Genomic DNA, 18,841 nt, shown 5'->3' with positions numbered 1-18,841 from the left:
CATCTCTGGTTAGATTTATTCCTAAGTATTTTATCTTCTTGGGGGCTATTGTAAATGGTATTGATTTGGTAATTTCCTCTTTGAGGTTATCTTTATTGGTGTAAAGGAATCCAACTGATTTTTTTATGTTTATCTTGTATCCTGAAACTTTGCTGAAATCTTCTATTAGTTGCAATAGTTTTCTTGTGGATTCTTGTGGGTTTTCTGTGTATAAGATCATATCATCTGCAAAGAGAGATACTTTGACTTCTTCCCAACCAATCTGGATGCTCTTTATTTCTTTTTCTAGCCTAATTGCTCTGGCTAGGACCTCCAGCACAATGTTGAATAAGAGTGGTGATAGAGGGCATCCTTGTCTGGTTCCTGTTCTCAAGGGGAATGCTTTCAAAGTCTCTCCATTTAGGATGATGTTGGCTGTTGGCTTTGTATAAATGCCCTTAATTATACTGAGGAATTTCCCTTCTATTCCTATTTTTTTGAGAGTTTTTATCATCAGTGGGTGTTGGACTTTGTTGAATGCTTTTTCTGCATCGATTGATAAGATCATGTGGTTCTTGTCTTTTGTTTTATTTATGTGATGGATTACACTGATTGTTTTTCTAATGTTGAACTATCCCTGCATGCCTGGTATAAATCCCACTTGATCATAGTGAATTATTTTTTTTGATATGTTGCTGAATTCTATTAGCTAGAATTTTGTTGAGGATTTTTGCGTCAGTGTTCATGAGGGATATTGGTCTTTAATTTTCTTTTTTGTGGTGTCTTTACCTGGTTTTGGTATCAGGGTTATTCTGGCTTCATAGAACGAGTTTGGGAGTGTTCCGTCCTTTTCTATTGATGGCATATTATTTTGAATAAAATAAATAAGAATACCTATAACACATTCATACAAAAGTAAATTCCAGATGGAGGAAAGAGCTAAACACAAACACTACATAAAGAATTAGAAGAAAACATAAGAGAGTGTTTTTATACATTAGAATGGCAAGGACATACACAAACCCCACACAAAACATCAAGACACAAATCCCCAAAATCAGGAATAAAAAGATGATCAGATTTGAGTTCACGAAATTTTAGACCTCATATGAAAAAAAAAAGAAAAAAACCCCAAAAATCCATAAACAGAGTTAACAGTAAGTAGAGGACTGGGGGGTATGATGTCACATATAATTAATGGGCATATAGAAATCTATTTTAAAAAATAGAAAACGGCAAGGGTTATGAACACACAATTCCCAGAAGACAAAATAAATTGGTCAGTAAATATGAAAAATACATACTTAAAATCAGGTAAATACTATCCAAAATAACTAGGAGGTATCAACAAAGTAAAGAGACAACCTACGGATGGGAGAAAATTTTTTGTGAATTATACATCTGATAAGGGTCTAATATCCAAAATATATTTTAAAAAATAAAAAACAAACTTCTACAACTTAACAATAAACAACCCAATAAAAAAAATGGGCAAAGGACTTAGACAGTTCACCAACGAGGATATTCAAATGGCCAACAAGTACTTGAAAAGATGCTTGTGATGGTTAAGATTATATGTCAACTCAGCTGGGCCATGATTCTCAGTGTTTATATGTTGAATCAGTTGAAAAGAGGTTTCGTTGGGCGTGTGGCCTGCATCTGAATATAAGCAGACATTCTGGCTTTTTGCTTGTTCTGGATCCTGCAGCTGGCTCCTGTTCGTCTGACCTCTGGTTCTTGGGACTTGATCTAGCAGCTTACCTACTGAACTTGGGATTCCTTGATCTTCACAGCTTATGAGCAAGAGCCCTGCTCTCTGACCTGCTGATCTTTGGTTTGCCAGCCCCTGCAGCTATGTGAGTCAGGAGAAGCCTCTATCCTGATCCACAGACTTGGGACATTCCAGCCTCTACAACCACGTGAGCCATTTCCTTGATAAATCTGTCTCTCTCTATATATATATTACTGCTTTACTGGTTTTGCTTCTCTAGAGAACCCAGCCTAAGACAATGCTCAACTTCATTACATTTAAAACTCGTTGCCATTGAATCGATTCTGACTCTTAGCAACCCTATAGGACAGAGCACAACTGCCGCATAGGATTTCCAAGGAGAGGCTCGCGGATTCAAACTGCCAACCTTTATTTGGTTAGCAGCAAAGCTCTTAACCACTGTGCCAGATGGCTCCCATTAGCCATTAGGGAGATACAAATCAAAACTACAATGAGTACCACTTCACTCCATTAGTATAGCAATGATCAAAAAAAAAAAAAAAAAACCCAGCAAACAACAGGTGTTGGCAAGGTTGTGGAGTAACTGGAACCCTCATCCACTCCTGGTGTGAATGTAAGGTGTTACAGTCACTGTGGAAAACAGTTTGGCAGCTCCTCAAAATTTGAATATAGAACTACCATAAGATCCAGCAATCCCAATCCTAGGTATACACCTAGAAGAAGTGAAGACAGGAACCCAAACAGAAACCTGTACACAAATGTTCATTGCAGCGCTGTTCACAATAGCCTAAAGGTGGAAACAACTGAAATGTCCATCAACAGATGAGTGGATAAACAAAATGTGGCATATACATGCAAGGGAATGTTACTCAGCCGTAAAGACAAATGAAGTCCTGAAGCATGCCACAGCATGGATGAACCTAGAAAATGTAATATTGAGTGAAATAAGTCAGTCACAAAAGGAGAAATAAGGTATGATCTCACTTACATGAAATAAGCAAATATACAGAAACCAAAGATTATTCGTGGTTACCAGGGGTTGAAGGGAGGGGAAAGGGGGTAGATTTTGCTTTCTGATGCATTGAAGTTATGTTAATGGTGGTGGAATGATTTAGAAAAAGATAAATAGTTGTACAACTTGAAGAATATAATCAATGTTACTAAATCATACATGTAGACATTGTTGAGATAGCGGATGTTTTGTTACGTATATTGTCACCCAAATAAAAGAAAAGAATTAAAAAGAAGAATTAAAAAAAAAAAAAGACTAGAAAGTCTGTCAAATTTGCAAAAATCAAAAGTCTTGATGATACCCAGTGGGGCCAGCATGTGGGGAAGCATGACCTCCTTTACACTTCTGGTAGGTGTCTGAACTGGTCAAGTCCTTTGGGAAAGCACTTTGGTCATATTGATTGGCTTTCTGGGTGAATGCTCCCAGTCACCCAGCAGTGCTATTTCTCAGTGAGTTTCTTGCACAAATACAAGTACGTGTGCTCCAAGGTATATCCCAGCATTGCGATGGCAGTGCTGTTTGTAAGAGCAAAACATTGGAATCAGCCTGAATGCCCACCATGGGTGACTGGATAATGTGATAGGGATTGATGATGCCTACCCCATTCAATTCTCCTCTTTTCCTCTGTCCCATGGAAGACACATTTCCCAATCACCTTGCATACAGAGTACTTGACAAGTTCTAGCCACTGAAATGCGAACCTTCACCATCTTACATGGGGTACCACCATGTTGCCAGGCCACCTCAGAGGCAACTGTCCTTCCTTCTGAAGGAAGTAGACTAGCATGGAGGGTAAAGAACTAGAGCCCTTTGCCCAGTTAGGCCGAGGTGGAAATTCAGGCACTTCCATGAATATTTGAGCTTGGGCAAGTAACTTAGCCCTTTTGTGCCTCAGTTTCCTCATCTATAAATTGGGAATAACAGTAGTATCTATTTTATATTCTATAAGATTGAGAAAATCCATGTCAAGGGCTTAGCACTGTGCCTAATGAGTACTAAGACCTTAATAAACATCAGTTATGGAGTCTCTGGGTCGCACAATTAGTTAACACACTTGGCTGTTAACCAGAAAGGTTGGTGGTTCAAGTCTACCCAGAGGCACCTTGGAAGAAAGGCCTGGCAATCTACTTATGAAAAACCAATGATCGAAAACTCTGTGGAGTACAGTTCTACTCTGACACACATGGGGCCACCACGAGTCAGAATCATCTCAACAGCAAATGGTTTTCATTATTGTTAAACTAAAAAAAACCCATTGCCATCGAATTGATTCCAACTCATAGCAACCCAATAGGACACAGTAGAACTGCCCCCATAGGGTTTCCAAGCAGCAGCTGGTGGATTCAAACTGCCGACCTTTTGGTTAGCAGCTGAGTGCTTCACCACTCCACCACCATGGCTCCTTATTATGGTTAGGAGAATGCATTTATGTTCCTGATCCAATCATTGTTGCCAGCATGGTAGAGTTCTGTGGCACACAGCATGGGGTGGTTTACTCAGAAGGGGCCTTATGTCCCTGAGGACTAGATGGTTCCCAGCCTGTCCTGTGTCGAGGGGTGTAGGCATGGGCACGGTTACCTCATCAGAGCTACATGATGGGCCCTTTCACTGGGGATGGGCACAAAGCCTGACCTTCACTCCCAGAGAAAGTGAGCCTCACTGTGTGCAGTCCCCATTTGCTGGTTGGCAAACATTGTCCTCTTTTTGAGGACTGAGTAGCCCTTCTGAAGACTGACTTCAGACTGCAGCCTGCTCTTTCTCTTCAAAGTCATCATAATCATTTATACATCCAGAAGTCCAGCTTTCAAGTCCACAGGCAGAACCATATCATCACAGTTTTCACGTGTCTGGCTCAGACTTGGCACTTTCCAGCCAATTGTGTGGAAAGCTTCTCAGATGACCAGATACACGGTTTCAAAATAAATCACTACAAGATGCTACTTCCTGGTCCCTTGCTACACATAATTCAGAGAGCATGGACATGCCCAAACTGACTATGAGACCCAATTCTGTCCACTTCATCCAACTTCCCACACGATTCATAAACCCTTTTGGCAGGCATCATCAGCACCTCTTTGTACACTTCTAGTTATGGGCAAATCATTAATTACTCAGGCAGCCTCTGCTCTCTTTGGAGAGCATTCACAATACACCCTTACACTAAGTTTAAAGTGGCTTTCATCTAAATCATGGTGTGAGCCAAAGACACCTAGGGCTCCTGGTCATTGTTATAACCCACGTGAAGCCATTGGTGATGACTGTGGGTCTCTAGCTCTGGCTTCCCTGCAGCATCCTCATATGTGACCAAACCAAGGAATTTGCAAGGTCCCAGTCCTGGTTTGGAAAAGGATTTACTGGTACCAGGTTTCTAATATGACATCTGAGCACCAAAAACAGGGAATGAAAGAGGGTGTAGAACCTTCCAGGGAAAGACAAGAGGTAGTACTAGTCCTAGGAGATGGTAGAAAGCTACAAGGTCAGATGTGGGTGCAGACTTTCAGGAGAAAACTCATGTAAGGTGGGTGTGGAGCCAGGGGTCCCACTCAGTGTAATGGAATTGGGAGCAGATTTTGAACCCAGCTGCTGAACAGGGTCCACGATCAGTTATAGGTGAGTTTAGCAGGTTTATATGGGCTCCAGGTTTCACTGGCAGTGGTTACCTTAAAGGATGACCACAAAGTGGACCCTGGGCAGAGGTCTAGGAGTGAGCTACATCCCAGACCCCACTATGGGACTTGGGCTTGGTCTCTTACTGTCAGAACTGGATTAGGATCTGGTACTGAGTTATCATGAATGAGAGAAGAGAAACTAGGGGAACCAGGAGGTCATCTGGGGACCACTTGAGAGAAGCCGGGGACCAAGATGGTACTCATAGATTATACACAGATTTGTAATCACATTGTGACAGGGTGGAGACATGGGAGTGATGGTACCAGAATTCAGCTAACCGATGGTGGCTCACCAAGAGCATTTGATCTAAAATGTCCCATTTCTCCCTAAACTTTGATGATTTTCTTATTTTGGACTGCTTAATTTAGATATGACTCTAGACTCACCTCTTAAATCTTACTGATAACAACTACAACAAAGAATAATTTATTGAGCACTTACTATGTGCCTGACACTGAGTGTCACCCCTGGTCTACTTAATCCCAATGGCAGTGCTCTTTCCACTTAACTGTGTTAGTCACCTACTGTCTAAGGCTACAAAAGAGTATAAAAATGTCAGCACATCAAAGAGCTTCTAGTCTAGTGCTCAGAGAGAGCCCTGCACACGAACAGCTCTAAAATGGATTGAATTGTGTCACCTCAAAACATGTGTTGGAGCCTTGACCCCCTATACCTGTGGATATAATCCTATTTGGAAATAAGGATTTCTTTGTTATGTTAATGAGACCATATCAGTGTAGAGTATGTCCTAAATTTAATCACTTCTGAGTTGATATAAAGAGCAGCCTAGACACAGAGGCAAGTGAGCACAAACGGGGAAGATAGATGCCATGTGATGATCACCAAGGAACCCAGAAATGCCAGGGCTATGGTAGCAGAAAGAAGGATATTACCCCAGAGCCAACACAGGGAGAGCCTTTCCCTAGAGCCAGTGCCCTGAATTCAGACTTCTAGCCCCCTAAACTGTGAGGAAATAAATTTCTGTTCTGTAAAGCCACTCATTTGTAGTATTTCTGTTACAGAGGCACTAGGAATCTAAGACAAGCTCTAACCAGAGCAGAATACTCAGAGTGTGCAAAGCAAGGCATTCTCCTTCCTAGGGAGGAGTAAGGTGCTGCAAGAGACAGAGAATGCAGAGCCCCTCATTCCCAATATGTCCTCTCCTTTGAGGAGGAGAACTGAAGTGGGGGAGGTTAAAGAGCCCTAAGCTGCAGCTGCCATCAAGTTCCAGCGTCCATTCCAGACCAATTGGCCACCTGGGACCAGAACCTGCAAATCTGACATCAGAGCCATCGTCCGAGCTCACCAAGAAACATTCATGACAAGACAGGGTCTCAAAGTCATGGGGTGGACTTTGTTCTCGTTTTCAAATAAAAAAGATTGTAGATTAAATGAATGAGTGTTACCTCAATCCCTCCAACTTCTGGAACCTCACAATGAAATAAGTGCTTTGTGACAAGCACCAGCAGACTTTTCTCAGTGCAAGACAGGCCACCTGACATAGTTTCTTTTGCTAAAAGTTTATTAACTTGAAGGAAAAGAGAGTGAAGTAAAGAATGCATACCTGGATTACAATAGGGTCAGCTAAAAAAACCCTCCCTTGAAATACTTGTGTACAGAAGAAAGAAGTGTTGGCAAAATAATAAGGCAAGTTCTTGGATTTTAGCTGCTTTGGAAATAATGACAAAGTTGGATGGGTGATTCCAATAGAAATAAAATAAAATAGCTTGCTTTTATTGAATGCTTCCTGTGTGACAAACACTGTTATAAATAGTATTATCTCATGTAATACTCATGACAATGCAGTAAGGCATCAATATTATCTCCATTTCATGGATGAGGAAATGGAGACACAGAAAAGCCATGTCACTTGCCCCATGTCATAAAGCTAGCAAGTGGCACAGGGGGACTCAAAACCAAGCACGCAGACTCTAGAGCCCACACTCTTAACCACTGCACTAATACAGCTCATTTGAAAGACAGTAAAGTCAGAATCCAAAATGATTTACACTGTGATGTATACTGTATCTACATCTACAAGGCAAAATTAAGAAATTCACATTTATAAGTGCAGAATAGGGGAAACCCAAATGGGCAGCCTTTCCTGAGGGGACAAACAAAACGCTCGATATCCAGTGGCTGGCAAGTCTGGTAGGAGCCCACAGTGGCCAAGGCTGTAACCAAAGGGGACAAGCAACAGTATCCCAATCACAGGAGAAAATCCATCACTTTCCCACTGAACCTTGCTCTTGGGAGAGGGTCATGTCTTTCATTCTGGTTGTCATATTTTGAGAGTTTTATTGACAAATATGAGGGATTTAGAAAAGGCCAGCCAAGACAGTGAGGGGCCGGGATATCATGTCTTTGGGGGAAAAGATGAAATAGTAGATGTTTAGCCTAAAGTAGGTGATTAAGAAAGGATGAGAAAATTGTCCTTAAGCATTGGGAACACTGGTTTGCAGACCACCGGCTTTCGGTGTGGTCCAATAGCGAGTAGGGGAAGGTAGTATCTAACCCAAGGTCCAGAAGATCTCTCCTACGATAAGGATGATGACTGTCTAGCAGTGGAATGGAGCTGCCCTGCAATACATTTGAGTTGTCTGTCATCACAAATATTCAGAAAAATAAAAGTGGGATGGCTGCTTCTCAGGGCTGTTGGAGAGAGAAGCTGACATTGGAGAGGAGACCTAAAAGGCTGCTCTGAATGTCAACAATCTGTGACTCCAAATGCTCTGGTGACATAATGTTGAAACAGAAACATCAGCATGTGTGCCTGGCTATTAGTTTAAAACTTAGATTCCTCATAAGGGTTATGCCCACTTGGGTCAAACAACTGTGAAAGGAAATTGTAGATTACAGAAGTGTGAAAGTGTGTTTACACAGGCAACACTGACCCTCCTTGAAGCAGCAGTGACAGTTATAAATAGCTTTCAGCTTGCAGTCACACTTCCTCCATTCTGCATCCAGGTGTATAAACCATCCAGCCTGTCAGCACAGAGTGTGGGCCCAAGACCCAGCATTCCCTGAAACAGCTTGACCTATGACTCTTGTTGATCTATGACCCTTGTCTGAACTTCAAGGAAAACACAGACTACCTCCCCCTCAAATACCCCAACGATATATTTACGTGCAACATGGGTGATGTATCAGGTAAAATCAAGCAACCCTTTTACCAATACAAGGGGAAACACAAGCGTATGTTTTACTAAAGGCCCTGGTGTAAAAATGGCATGAGGGCAGTGTCTGACCTCCTCTGACCTCACAAGGGGGAAGGAGAACCAAGATCAACAGCACAAGCCTGATTCTCATGAGGTGGAGGCCAGATTAGCCTCTTCTCTCCGCCATCTTTACTAATTCTGACACCAATGGTCCCTCGCACAGCACTCTCTACTTCTCTGCTGGGTTCAATAATTCATTGCAATGGCCACACAGAACTCACAGACCATACTCAAGATTATGGGGTTTATTAGGGAAGTAACAGTTACAATTCAGGCTCAGGAACGCTCAGGATACAGTTCTTCCATCAGGACAGCTTCTTCCCAACTGAGCTCGCAAGCACACCTCTCCCTGGCCCTAGGCCTCTGTCTAAAGGCACTCAGCTTTTTCGCTCCATGGGCCAGAAAGCCCACTGCACTGTCTCCTGCAGGTCTCTCCTGCAGAGCTCTCCTTCCTTGGTGGTGGTGGGCTCTTTCTCTCTGCTCTGGAATTGGCTCTCTTTTAAGGCAAACTGACCAATTCCCTTGGTGGGCCACAATTACCCTATCACACAATCCCCCTCAATCACCTGGGTGGAAGTTACAAGACCATGGCTAGAAAGGCAATATTAAGTAATTCATTACACTATACCTGGTAAAATCAATTGCCATTAAGTCAATTCCAACTCATGGTGACCCCACGTGTCAGAGTACAACTGTGCTCCATGGGGTTTTCAGCGGCTGATTTTTTAACAGTAGCATCGCCAGGCCTTTTTTTCCAAGACAACTTTGGGTGCCTATGAGCAGAATCATGAGTTGGAATCAACTCGATGGCCACGGGTTTGTTTTGTTTTTTTGGTCTAAAGGAATAGCAGCCTTGCTGTTGCAGTGGTTAAAGAAGTTCTTGGCTGCTAACTAAAAGGTCAGTGGTTCGAATCCACCAGCCACTCCATGGGAGAAAGATGCGGCAGTCTGCTTCAGTAAAGATTACAGTCTTGGAAACCTTATGGGGCAGTCCTACTCAGTTCTATAGGCTTGCTGAGTTGAAATCGATTTGATGGCAATGGGTTGGTTGGGGTTGGTTGATCTAAAGGAAACCATCTCTGGAGAACTTATCAAGCATGACTCAGCAGACCTGTGGCTGAAACTAATGGGAGACAGTTTATGAGCTGATGCTTTTTACAGACTTTTCAAAAGTCCACCAAGCCTGGCATCAGAGGTAACCCAGCAGAAGACATCTTTCTGTTCCTATCATCCCCAAGGCCCTTTTCACCCTCTGGGTTCTGGTACCCTCTTCTCCACCCCTCTAGCCTGTCTGGAAAGACAAGGGCCAGAGCACTGGGATGCCACACTCCTGGGAAGTCTACCCAACTGGCAGGATCCCTGTGCCACAGGGATCACACTGTTGCCCTAAGATGGCTTGGATGAAGGAAGGGAACAGCTGCCAGCCCCTTAAAGGATGAAACATAAGCTTAAAGAAAAGAGATTGGAGCATGCAGAGATGGGAGAGGGAAGAACTGATTCTTATCCTTCTCTGTGGGATATAGATTCAAGAGTGAGAATAACAGCAAATCACCATCATCGCCATCATCCTCTGCAACATCATCCTAAGAGCTACCATATTTTAGTCTCACCATGTATAAGATTGTGGCACTGGAGTCAGACAGACCTGAGTTTTCATCCTGGGGCTTCACTTACATTCTGTCGTTTAATGCTCACACCTCATAATGTGAGTTCGATCATACCCAATTTTCATGAGGAGGAAACATGTTCAAAGAAGCCAGGAGACATGCTTAGTCACATTCTCAGGATCCAAGCCCCAATCCCCTGCTCTTGCCACCCAGCTTCCCTGCCTCTCTGTGTGAGTCAGGAGGGAGGTCAGGATGGACCTTACAGGTCCACCAGCATGGGCCCCTTTATCTGAGGGGGCAGGCTCGGGACAAGGCAGTGACCGCTGGAGCCCCTTCTTCATTTCAGTTCTATGATCAAAACTGCTGAGGGCAACCCTTTGCATTTGAAGAAGAAATAAAAGAAACAAGACAAGCACAAGCTTGTCTCCATGATCCATCAAAGTTTCTCCCATGTAGGTGACAGAAAAGGGTTTTTTGTGGTCAGAAATGTAACAAGGTAATTATTTTCACACCAGCCCTTCTGCATAGTTTTTAACAGACAGCAATTTTATAAGGTATAATTATCTATTTTCACCTGCTTCATAAATTCCTCCTTTCTATTTTGTCCCCCAATAAACTAGAAATTACTTAAAACCGAACACATGCACATAGTGCTTGGTATCACACTGCAGTGCACTTCCTCCATGCCTTCTTGCCTGCACTGGAGTCAGACAGACTTGAGTTTTCATCCTGGGGCTTCACTTGCTTTCTGTCACTTAATACTCACACCTTATAAGATAAGTTCCATCTTACCTAATTTCGACCCTCTCTCTGCTGACCAGGCCACATTCCCCTTACCTGAAGAGTCCATGTGCCTCTGCTCCCTGAGAACTGAAAGCCACTCTTGTCAGGTGCACACTCCTGCCCAATTTCTCAGTGCCTCTAAGTTCCGGGAGCAACAGCACCTGGAGTTCTCAGGATACAGGATGTTGGTCTGCGCCTCCCTCTGCCCTCCCACAACGCATCCAGTTCCAGGGACAGGACCTTCTTCATTTGTTTTCACCAGGACCTTTAGGTCAAGGTGTGGTTGGGGCCACACAATGGATTCTGCTGTGACACTCAGGGATGGGGTCAAATCTGGACTCCCTCTGAGAACGTCACTTTTATTTTCAGATCTCCAACATCCTTCCTTGCCAGAAGCTTCCATATCAGCTGCAATCTTCACGCTTCCCAGGAATGTAACCAAAGCGAGTTCTTACACTCAATGAGAGTTTACTATGAACTAGGCACTATGCCAAAGACTCTAATACTATTTTGCTTAAGCCTCATAACAACCCAGAAGGGCACAACTTATTATCATCCTGATTTTAGCAAGTTAAATAACTTGCCCAAGGTCACAGAGAAGGTAAGAGAAAGTGTCAAAACTTTTCTCTATAAAATGCCAAGGCCCTTCTTCTGACTGCTACATGTAATTGATTATATAAGCTTTCTTAGCACGCATCCAAGATTGGCAAAGTTGGGGGTTGCCAACGCTCCCCAGAAGGCCCCAGGGAGGCAGCAGGAGGAGGAAAGTGGAGCTTCCTCAGCTGCAGCTCAGCAAGCCCAAAGCTCAGAGTCAGCTCCTCAGACCCTCACACATCCTCCTGCTGGTATGGCTGGAACTTCCCTTTGTCCTGCTCCCTGTCCCTCAATGTAAGTGGGTCTTTGGTAACTTCTCATTGAAGGTGGTCCCTATCGTCCATGAAACTCAGGTTTTATTAGCAGGGAGGGATGGGGTGTCTCTAGCTTCCTCCAGCTCCACGTCAACCCATGCATGGCTTTAGTCCTCCGTCCTTCTTCAAGGGCAGCCCTGGCATGCTGTGGCACATATCCCAAGCCCTTATATCAGCCTTCTCAGCCCTCTCTCCGCTCCTTCCAGTGCCTGCAGGGGGACAAGGCTTCTTCTTGGGTATAAGCAGGTGTTGGGTCATGACTGGACAAGGGGGCGATCAGCATGACATTTATGCAGCAGATCCAGGACTCCAGGCCTGGGCAGAGGTGTGAGGAGGAGGGAAGCTCACTGTACCTCCCTCCTCTGACTTCACACAGAACCCACACCAGCCCCTTTCTTTTTTTTTTTTTTTGGCAACTTTTAAAAAAAATTTTTTTACTGTACTTTAGATGAAGGTTTACAGAGCAAACTGTTTCTCATTCAACAATTAATACATATATTGTTTTGTGACATTGGTTGCCAACCCCACGACATGTCAACAGTCTCCCCTTCTCGACTTTGGGTTCCCCATTACCAGCTTTACTGTCCCCTCCTGCCTTCTCGTCCTTGCCGCTTGGCTGGTGTGCTCATTTAGTGTCATCTTGTTTTATGGGCCTGTCTAATCTTTGGCTGAAGGATGAACCTCAGGAGTGACTTCATTACTGAGCTATAAGGGTGGCTGGGGGCCATTCTCTTGGGGTTTCTCCAATTCTCTGTCACACCAGTAAGTCTGGTCTTTTTCTGTGAATTAGAATTTTGTGCTACATTTTTCTCCAGCTCTGTCCGGGACCCTATACTGTGATTCCTGTCAGAGCAGCTGGTGGTGGTAGCCAGGCACCATCTAGTTGTGCTGGACTCAGTCTGGTGGAGGCTGTGGCAGTTGTGGTCTACACCAGCCCTTTTTGACACTGCTTTGGCGTGTGCCCAAATCCCTACTGAGCCCATGAACCTTGTCAAGGACAAGGCTGGACACACAGGGCTGCCAGGACCTCTCAGGGCCAACCCAGATTCTTCCAGTAGGTTAGAAAGAAAATGAAGAAATGCCCAAACAGGGATACAAAAGTTGTCATGCATTCTAAAAGTTCAGATTAAATAAGTTAAAACTTTTAACACTATAGAAATACAATGATGATATATGTGCTGGTCCCAAGAGATGAACAGAATTCATAAAATATTAATTCTTAATAGGGAGTCTTTGCTTAGGAGATACTGAGCTTCTGTCAATGGTGATGGAATAATTTGGAAACCGATAGTGGTGATGGTTGCAGACCATGATGAATGTAAACAATGTCACTGAATTGTACATGCAAAAAATGTTGAACTGGCAAATATTTTGTTATGTATATTTTTTACCACAATAAAACAATAAATTCTTAGTGTACTATAGGTTTTGTGGCCTTGAAAAGGGGCACATTTTAAAGCTGTAAGATAAACAGATTCTTTTTACATTTTCAATATTGTCAGTGAATGAGTGTGGCTGTTAATACAATCTCATTTAAAGACAATTGTGACAGGACAAACCTGGGGCCCTTCCAGACTGCCAGGCCTTGGCTCTTGGACACTCCTGGTGTAGCCCAGCCCTCCACAGCCATAGGATTGGGACACTATTGATGCTCACTGCCCTGCACATTTTATAAAGCAGATGCTCTCCTTCCTTACCGTGGTACCCCCAGAGTCCAGCCAGGTCATAAATGCATCCTGATAGGATGGATGCAAGAATGCATTTGCAAAGTGAACAAGCCCTGGTGCTCTCCCCAGCCCCACCAGCCTCTCTCTGGCTGGGCTGGGCCGTGCCGGTGCACAACTGCCCTGATAGGCCTGCTGAACCCTCTGTGCCCCCAAGGCCATGTGTAGGGCTGTGCCTTGCCTCAACCACTCCAGACATGCTCCTTTTATCTGAAAAATTATTTACTGTGGTGATGTGTGATGCCTTTTCAAGAGAACAGATGGTACCTCCAATTTGAATGCTTTAAAAGGAAACCCTAATGAGAATATAAAAGCCAACAAATTGACTTTTTCATACAGTACTTCCCTGGCACACAATAAATCAAATATATAATGAGCCTCCATAAAATAATAGGTTTATTTACACTTGTTTTGCCTAGCGTTGTGTTGCAGCAGCCCTGCCCTCTGGGTTCCCTCACCATGCACTTGCCCCCGCAGGCCATGGCAGGGACTGGACAAAGCACCCCCACAGCCAAGTGTGGCTTTGGTTTGGTGATTCCTGATCTAACTCTGGCACACCAAGTCTGGCGGCATACGAGCACAGGGCTACGTAAAAAGTGTGGCAGGTGTGATGATACTCTGGGTAAGGTAAGGAGATTGTGATGGGACCACAGAGGGCTGGGAAAGGGTGCCTAACCCCACAGCTAGCCTGATCAGAGACAAGAGGGAAAAGTCTTGTGAGGTCTGATTTTAATGAGGTGGAGTCAGAATTATGGGTAGGCATAACAGAGTGCAGGTCTGCCATGTGCAGACTGTAGGTTTGGGATATTTCTATATTTCCAGGAATCAGTCTTTGGTTGATACACTTCAGGTGAGATGTCTGGAAGATAAGGCTCCAGAAACAGACGAGGAAGGTTCTGTCGCAAGGAGGACAGCTCCACATCAGAGTCCTGAGAAATTGGTCACTGACCTACTATTTTAAAGTGTGTTCCCCAAATAGATATGTTGAAGTTCTACTCCTGGTACCTGTGACTATGACCTTATTTGGAAGTAGGATCTTTGAAGATCCTATCAGTTAAGTTAACATGAGGTCATACTGAATTAGGGTTGGTCCTAATCCAATCTGAGCAGTATACTTAAAAAAGAAGAGATACAGACATAGACAGACAGGGAAGATAGCCATGTAAAGACAGAGGGAATGATGCTTCTACAAGACAAAGAACACCAAGGATCACCAGGAACCACCAAAAGCTAGAAAAGAAGCATGGAACAGGTTCTCCTTCAGAGCCCTCAGAAGGAATCAACATGGCCAACATCTTGATTTTGGATTCTCAATCTCTAAATCTTTGTGGCCATAAATTTCTGTTCTTATAAGCCATGCAGTTTGTGGTACTTTGTTCCAGAAGCCCTAGGAGGCTAATCCACCTACTACCTTCCCTCTAGGTGACCGTGTCCGTGGACTGGATGGATTTATAGGGTGTGTCTGCTGAAGAGGGGAGCTGGGAGGCCCAGCCTCTGTTTGCAGGAGCTGGTCTGCAGAGGGAGCCTGGACTGTGAGTGAGGGACCACAAGTGGGAATGGAAGGAGTGTTTTCAGGAAGGAAGCTGTGAGACCAGGAGCATACGCCTTGGCAATCATGGAGACGGTCCTACATCTGCACATTCAGGCAGCAGTGATTCAGCAGTCTTAAGTGGCTTCTAAAGAAGTGCATTAAACTATGTTTTTCAGGGTCACAGGAGACCCCCAGGGGAGCCTCATAAATCAGTGGAGGAGACACCACAACAGAAAAACAGGGACTCTGATCAGCAGAAATGGAATCATTTCTGTTAACATCAACTCGCCAGGGAAAGAAGTCTGGGAAATCAGTTTACAAGAGGATGAGCTTTTCCTCAGTTCAAGTCTATAAACATTGATCGAGCTCAGGGCCTTGGTCTAGAAAACACTTTCATTCCTCCTCTTTACCAGCAAAGGCCGCATACACTGCAAGGGCAGAATTAAGAAATTCTTCCACTTGGAGTACAGCCATTTGTTCTGTTCATCCAACTGTAAGTGTGTATGAAGCACTCTGTGTCCTTCTGTGCTGGGGATACGAGGGGGTGGAAGGGATTCAGCCCCAGAAGGTATTAGGGAAAGTTCCTGCTCACAGGGAGTCAGGAAGCAGCATCCAACCCAGAAGAACTCTAGCATAATTAGAGGCTAACCAGGGGCAATAACTCCTAGTACAATGGAATACTGAAATGAGAGAGTCTATTTCAGGGCTGTAATACTTAGGGTAACAAGTGTGTTGTGCAGGGAAAGTGGTGTTCCCTGCCTCCTCATGATTATAGGATAAAAGATTGAGAGGAAATTCTCTCTTTTCTCTTCCATACCCACAAAGTAGAGTCAAGGCCCTCATACTTTTGTCAGAATGACTGTCCTTCCTTCTACAGCAGAGAATGGTAGAGAGAATAAGGGTGATGGGTTAGCCCCAGTCCCTAGAATTTCTGACTCAGAGATGCACACTGTGGCCAGGCCTCCGGTCTTATCATTTAGCAATAGCACAAGTACTCCACCATGCTGGACACTGGAAGGGACACAAGGGGACAATGATATGGTACACAAAGACTCCACCCCCACAAATCTGGTGACTGAGATAAGGCAATATCATGGATTGAATTATGTCCCCCAATTGTGTTAACAATTTGGCTGGGCCATGATTCCCAGTATTGTGTGGTTGTCCTCCATTTTGTGATTGTAATTTTACATTAAAGTGGATTATGGTGGGATTGTAACACCCTTACTAAGGTCACATCCCTGTTCCAATGTAAAGGGAGTTTCCCTGGGGTGTGGCCTGCACCACCTTTTATCTTACAAGAGATAAAAGGAAAGGAAAGCAAGCAGAGAGTTAGGGACCTCTACCACACAGAAAGCAGTGCTGGGAGCAGAGCACATCCTTTCTATCTGGGGTCCCTGTGCAGAGAAGCTCCTACTCTGAGGGAACACTGAGGGGAAGGCCGACAGAGAGAGAAAGGCTTTCCCTGGAGCTAAGGTCCTGAATTTGGACCTTTAGCCTACTTTACTGTAAGAAAATAAACTTCTCTTTGTTAAAGCCATCCAATTGTGGTATTTCTGTTATAGCAGCACTAGATGCCCAAGACAGGCAAGTACAGATTAACTGGACAATGAGGAATGATGAGAGCTCTTAGGGAATCATCATTGCAGGAAACCCAGAGAAGAAAGGATATTCTCAGCTGTAGGACCAGGAGGGGCTTCTTAGAAGTGGTGACTGAAAGATTTACTAGTTGTTGTTGCAATATCCTTGAATTTTTCACTACAAGAATTCTCCAGGCTGTCATTTTACCCTCTGGTGGTGTCTTAGGCTGGGTTCTCTAGAGAAGCAAAACCAATGAAACATATATATATATATATATATATATATATAGAGAGAGAGAGAGAGAGAGAGAGAAAGAGAGAGAGATTTATCTCAAGGAAATGGCTTATGTGGTTGTAGAGGCTGGCAAGTCCCAAGTCCGTGGGTCAGGTGTCAGGCTGGAGGCTTCTGCTGACTCACATAGCTGCAGGGGCTGACAAATGCAAGATCGGCAAGTAATACGGAAGGCTGCTGGCTCATGTTCCAAGGTCCAGAGGTCAGATGATGACAAACCAGGTGTAGGATCCAGAGCAAGCAAAAGCCAGCAAGCTTTGCCAGAACATCCATATATATTAGATGCAGGCTACACCCCTGAGGAAACTCCTCTTACAACTGATTGGCAGATCAGATCAGATCACATCATGGAGGTGATTACCTTATATCAAAAAATGGAGGATAACAACATCATTATATAACTGACAAATTACATCATTACATAACTGCCAAACTACATCATTATATAACTGCCAAACCACTGAGAATCACCGCCCAGCCAAGTTGACACACAACCTTAACCATCACAGCTGGGCATAAGCGGTCCTTCATGAGTGAGAGGAAGGCTCTTCCATCTGGCAGTAGGGGACAGAAAGAGCATAATTCTGATCCTGTGCTACTTAAAAACAGAGCAGAGGGAAGGGCTCTGCAGCCCCAGAACCAGGAGCTGTCCGCTTCAGCACCACAACCAGCGTTTCTGCTTTTTGCTTCTATCCACCTGGCATGTCTTACCTTTCCAGCCCCACCGCTGGCACTGCCCTGGAACCAAACTCCCTGGCCCAGAGCCCCAACACTTACTAGTGCATGCCACTTCTGGGGGATCAAAGTCTGCTCGGTAATAGCCAGTCCGGCAGGTGCAGATGGGAGACGCCTCCGATGGGGAACGGCTGTTGGAGGGGCAGTGGGAGCAGCCCTCAGCTTCCTGGCTGGCCTTGAAAGTCCCTGCAGGACAGGCTGGAACACAAAGAAACCATCTGATTATTAGTGGAAGAATGGCAGCCAGAGGCCCTTCCCAGAAACTAGAAAATGAAAGATTCTGGATCCTTAAAAGGATATTGAGATGCCCCCTTGCCCCAAGCAAGTATCTCAGATCAAGGAAACTATTTTGACACTTACAATTCTTTAAAAATCCTTAGTGAAATATACATTCCTGGTACCAATGGTCTTTTTAACTTGAACAATATGAATAATGATTCTTCTCTTTCAGGTGTGTCAAGAGATTTAATTGAGAAAATGAATCTAACATGTAGCTCAGTGCCCGGGACATAAGTGCTCTATAAATGGTTACTCCCTCCTCCTTCCACCTGGTTTACAGCCAGGGCCTTTATCTGAGTCACTCACTGAAGTAAACTCACCTTGTGTCCTCAGATGGAAAGAGGGCCTGGTGACAATGGATAGTCCCATGACTCTAAAACGCCATGCTGCAATACACGTGAGGGACACTGTGAGATGTGTTAACAAGTACTTGTTATGAATTATGATAAAGGACTGAAATTCATGAATGATTCTTTAAAAAGAAATTAAAGTGATTTCAAGGTTGCTGCCTTAACAACATCCTTTCCCTTAACTGCATTTTGATATGCTTGGGGAGGGGACAAGGAACAGACGACATTGCAGGGAATGTACCAGGGAATGTGTCATGCACTTGGTGTCATCCATCATGTACATGGCCCTGGAGAAGGTTGGGAACGCCTGGTATAGCCCCAGCCCAATGCCTACTGGAGTAACTCTGTGTGGGACACCTCCTCCTAGTCCCCTATTGGGTCAGCTTGTGAAGACCCATGACCAGCAAAGTCCCTCAGACTCTCACCATGCCTCATCTACAA

The 18,841-nt window shown here is 44.2% G+C and overlaps 1 protein-coding gene across 1 annotated transcript in view; it reads right to left on the bottom strand.

Annotated features, from left to right (window-relative positions):
* Nucleotides 1-18,841, bottom strand: part of EPHB1 (EPH receptor B1) — a 605,917-nt gene that overhangs the window by 185,534 nt on the left and 401,542 nt on the right. Inside the window, exon 4 of the mRNA XM_004381423.2 lies at nucleotides 17,814-17,969. Coding sequence (XP_004381480.1) covers nucleotides 17,814-17,969 — 156 coding nt within the window. The remainder of the gene's footprint in view (nucleotides 1-17,813; nucleotides 17,970-18,841) is intronic.

Source organism: Trichechus manatus, unplaced genomic scaffold (genome assembly GCF_000243295.1).
Source record: "Trichechus manatus latirostris isolate Lorelei unplaced genomic scaffold, TriManLat1.0 scaffold00084, whole genome shotgun sequence".
NCBI classification, from domain to species: domain Eukaryota; kingdom Metazoa; phylum Chordata; class Mammalia; order Sirenia; family Trichechidae; genus Trichechus; species Trichechus manatus.
Note: the sequence above shows the minus strand (reverse complement) of the source record. Positions and strands in the feature narration are given on the sequence as shown.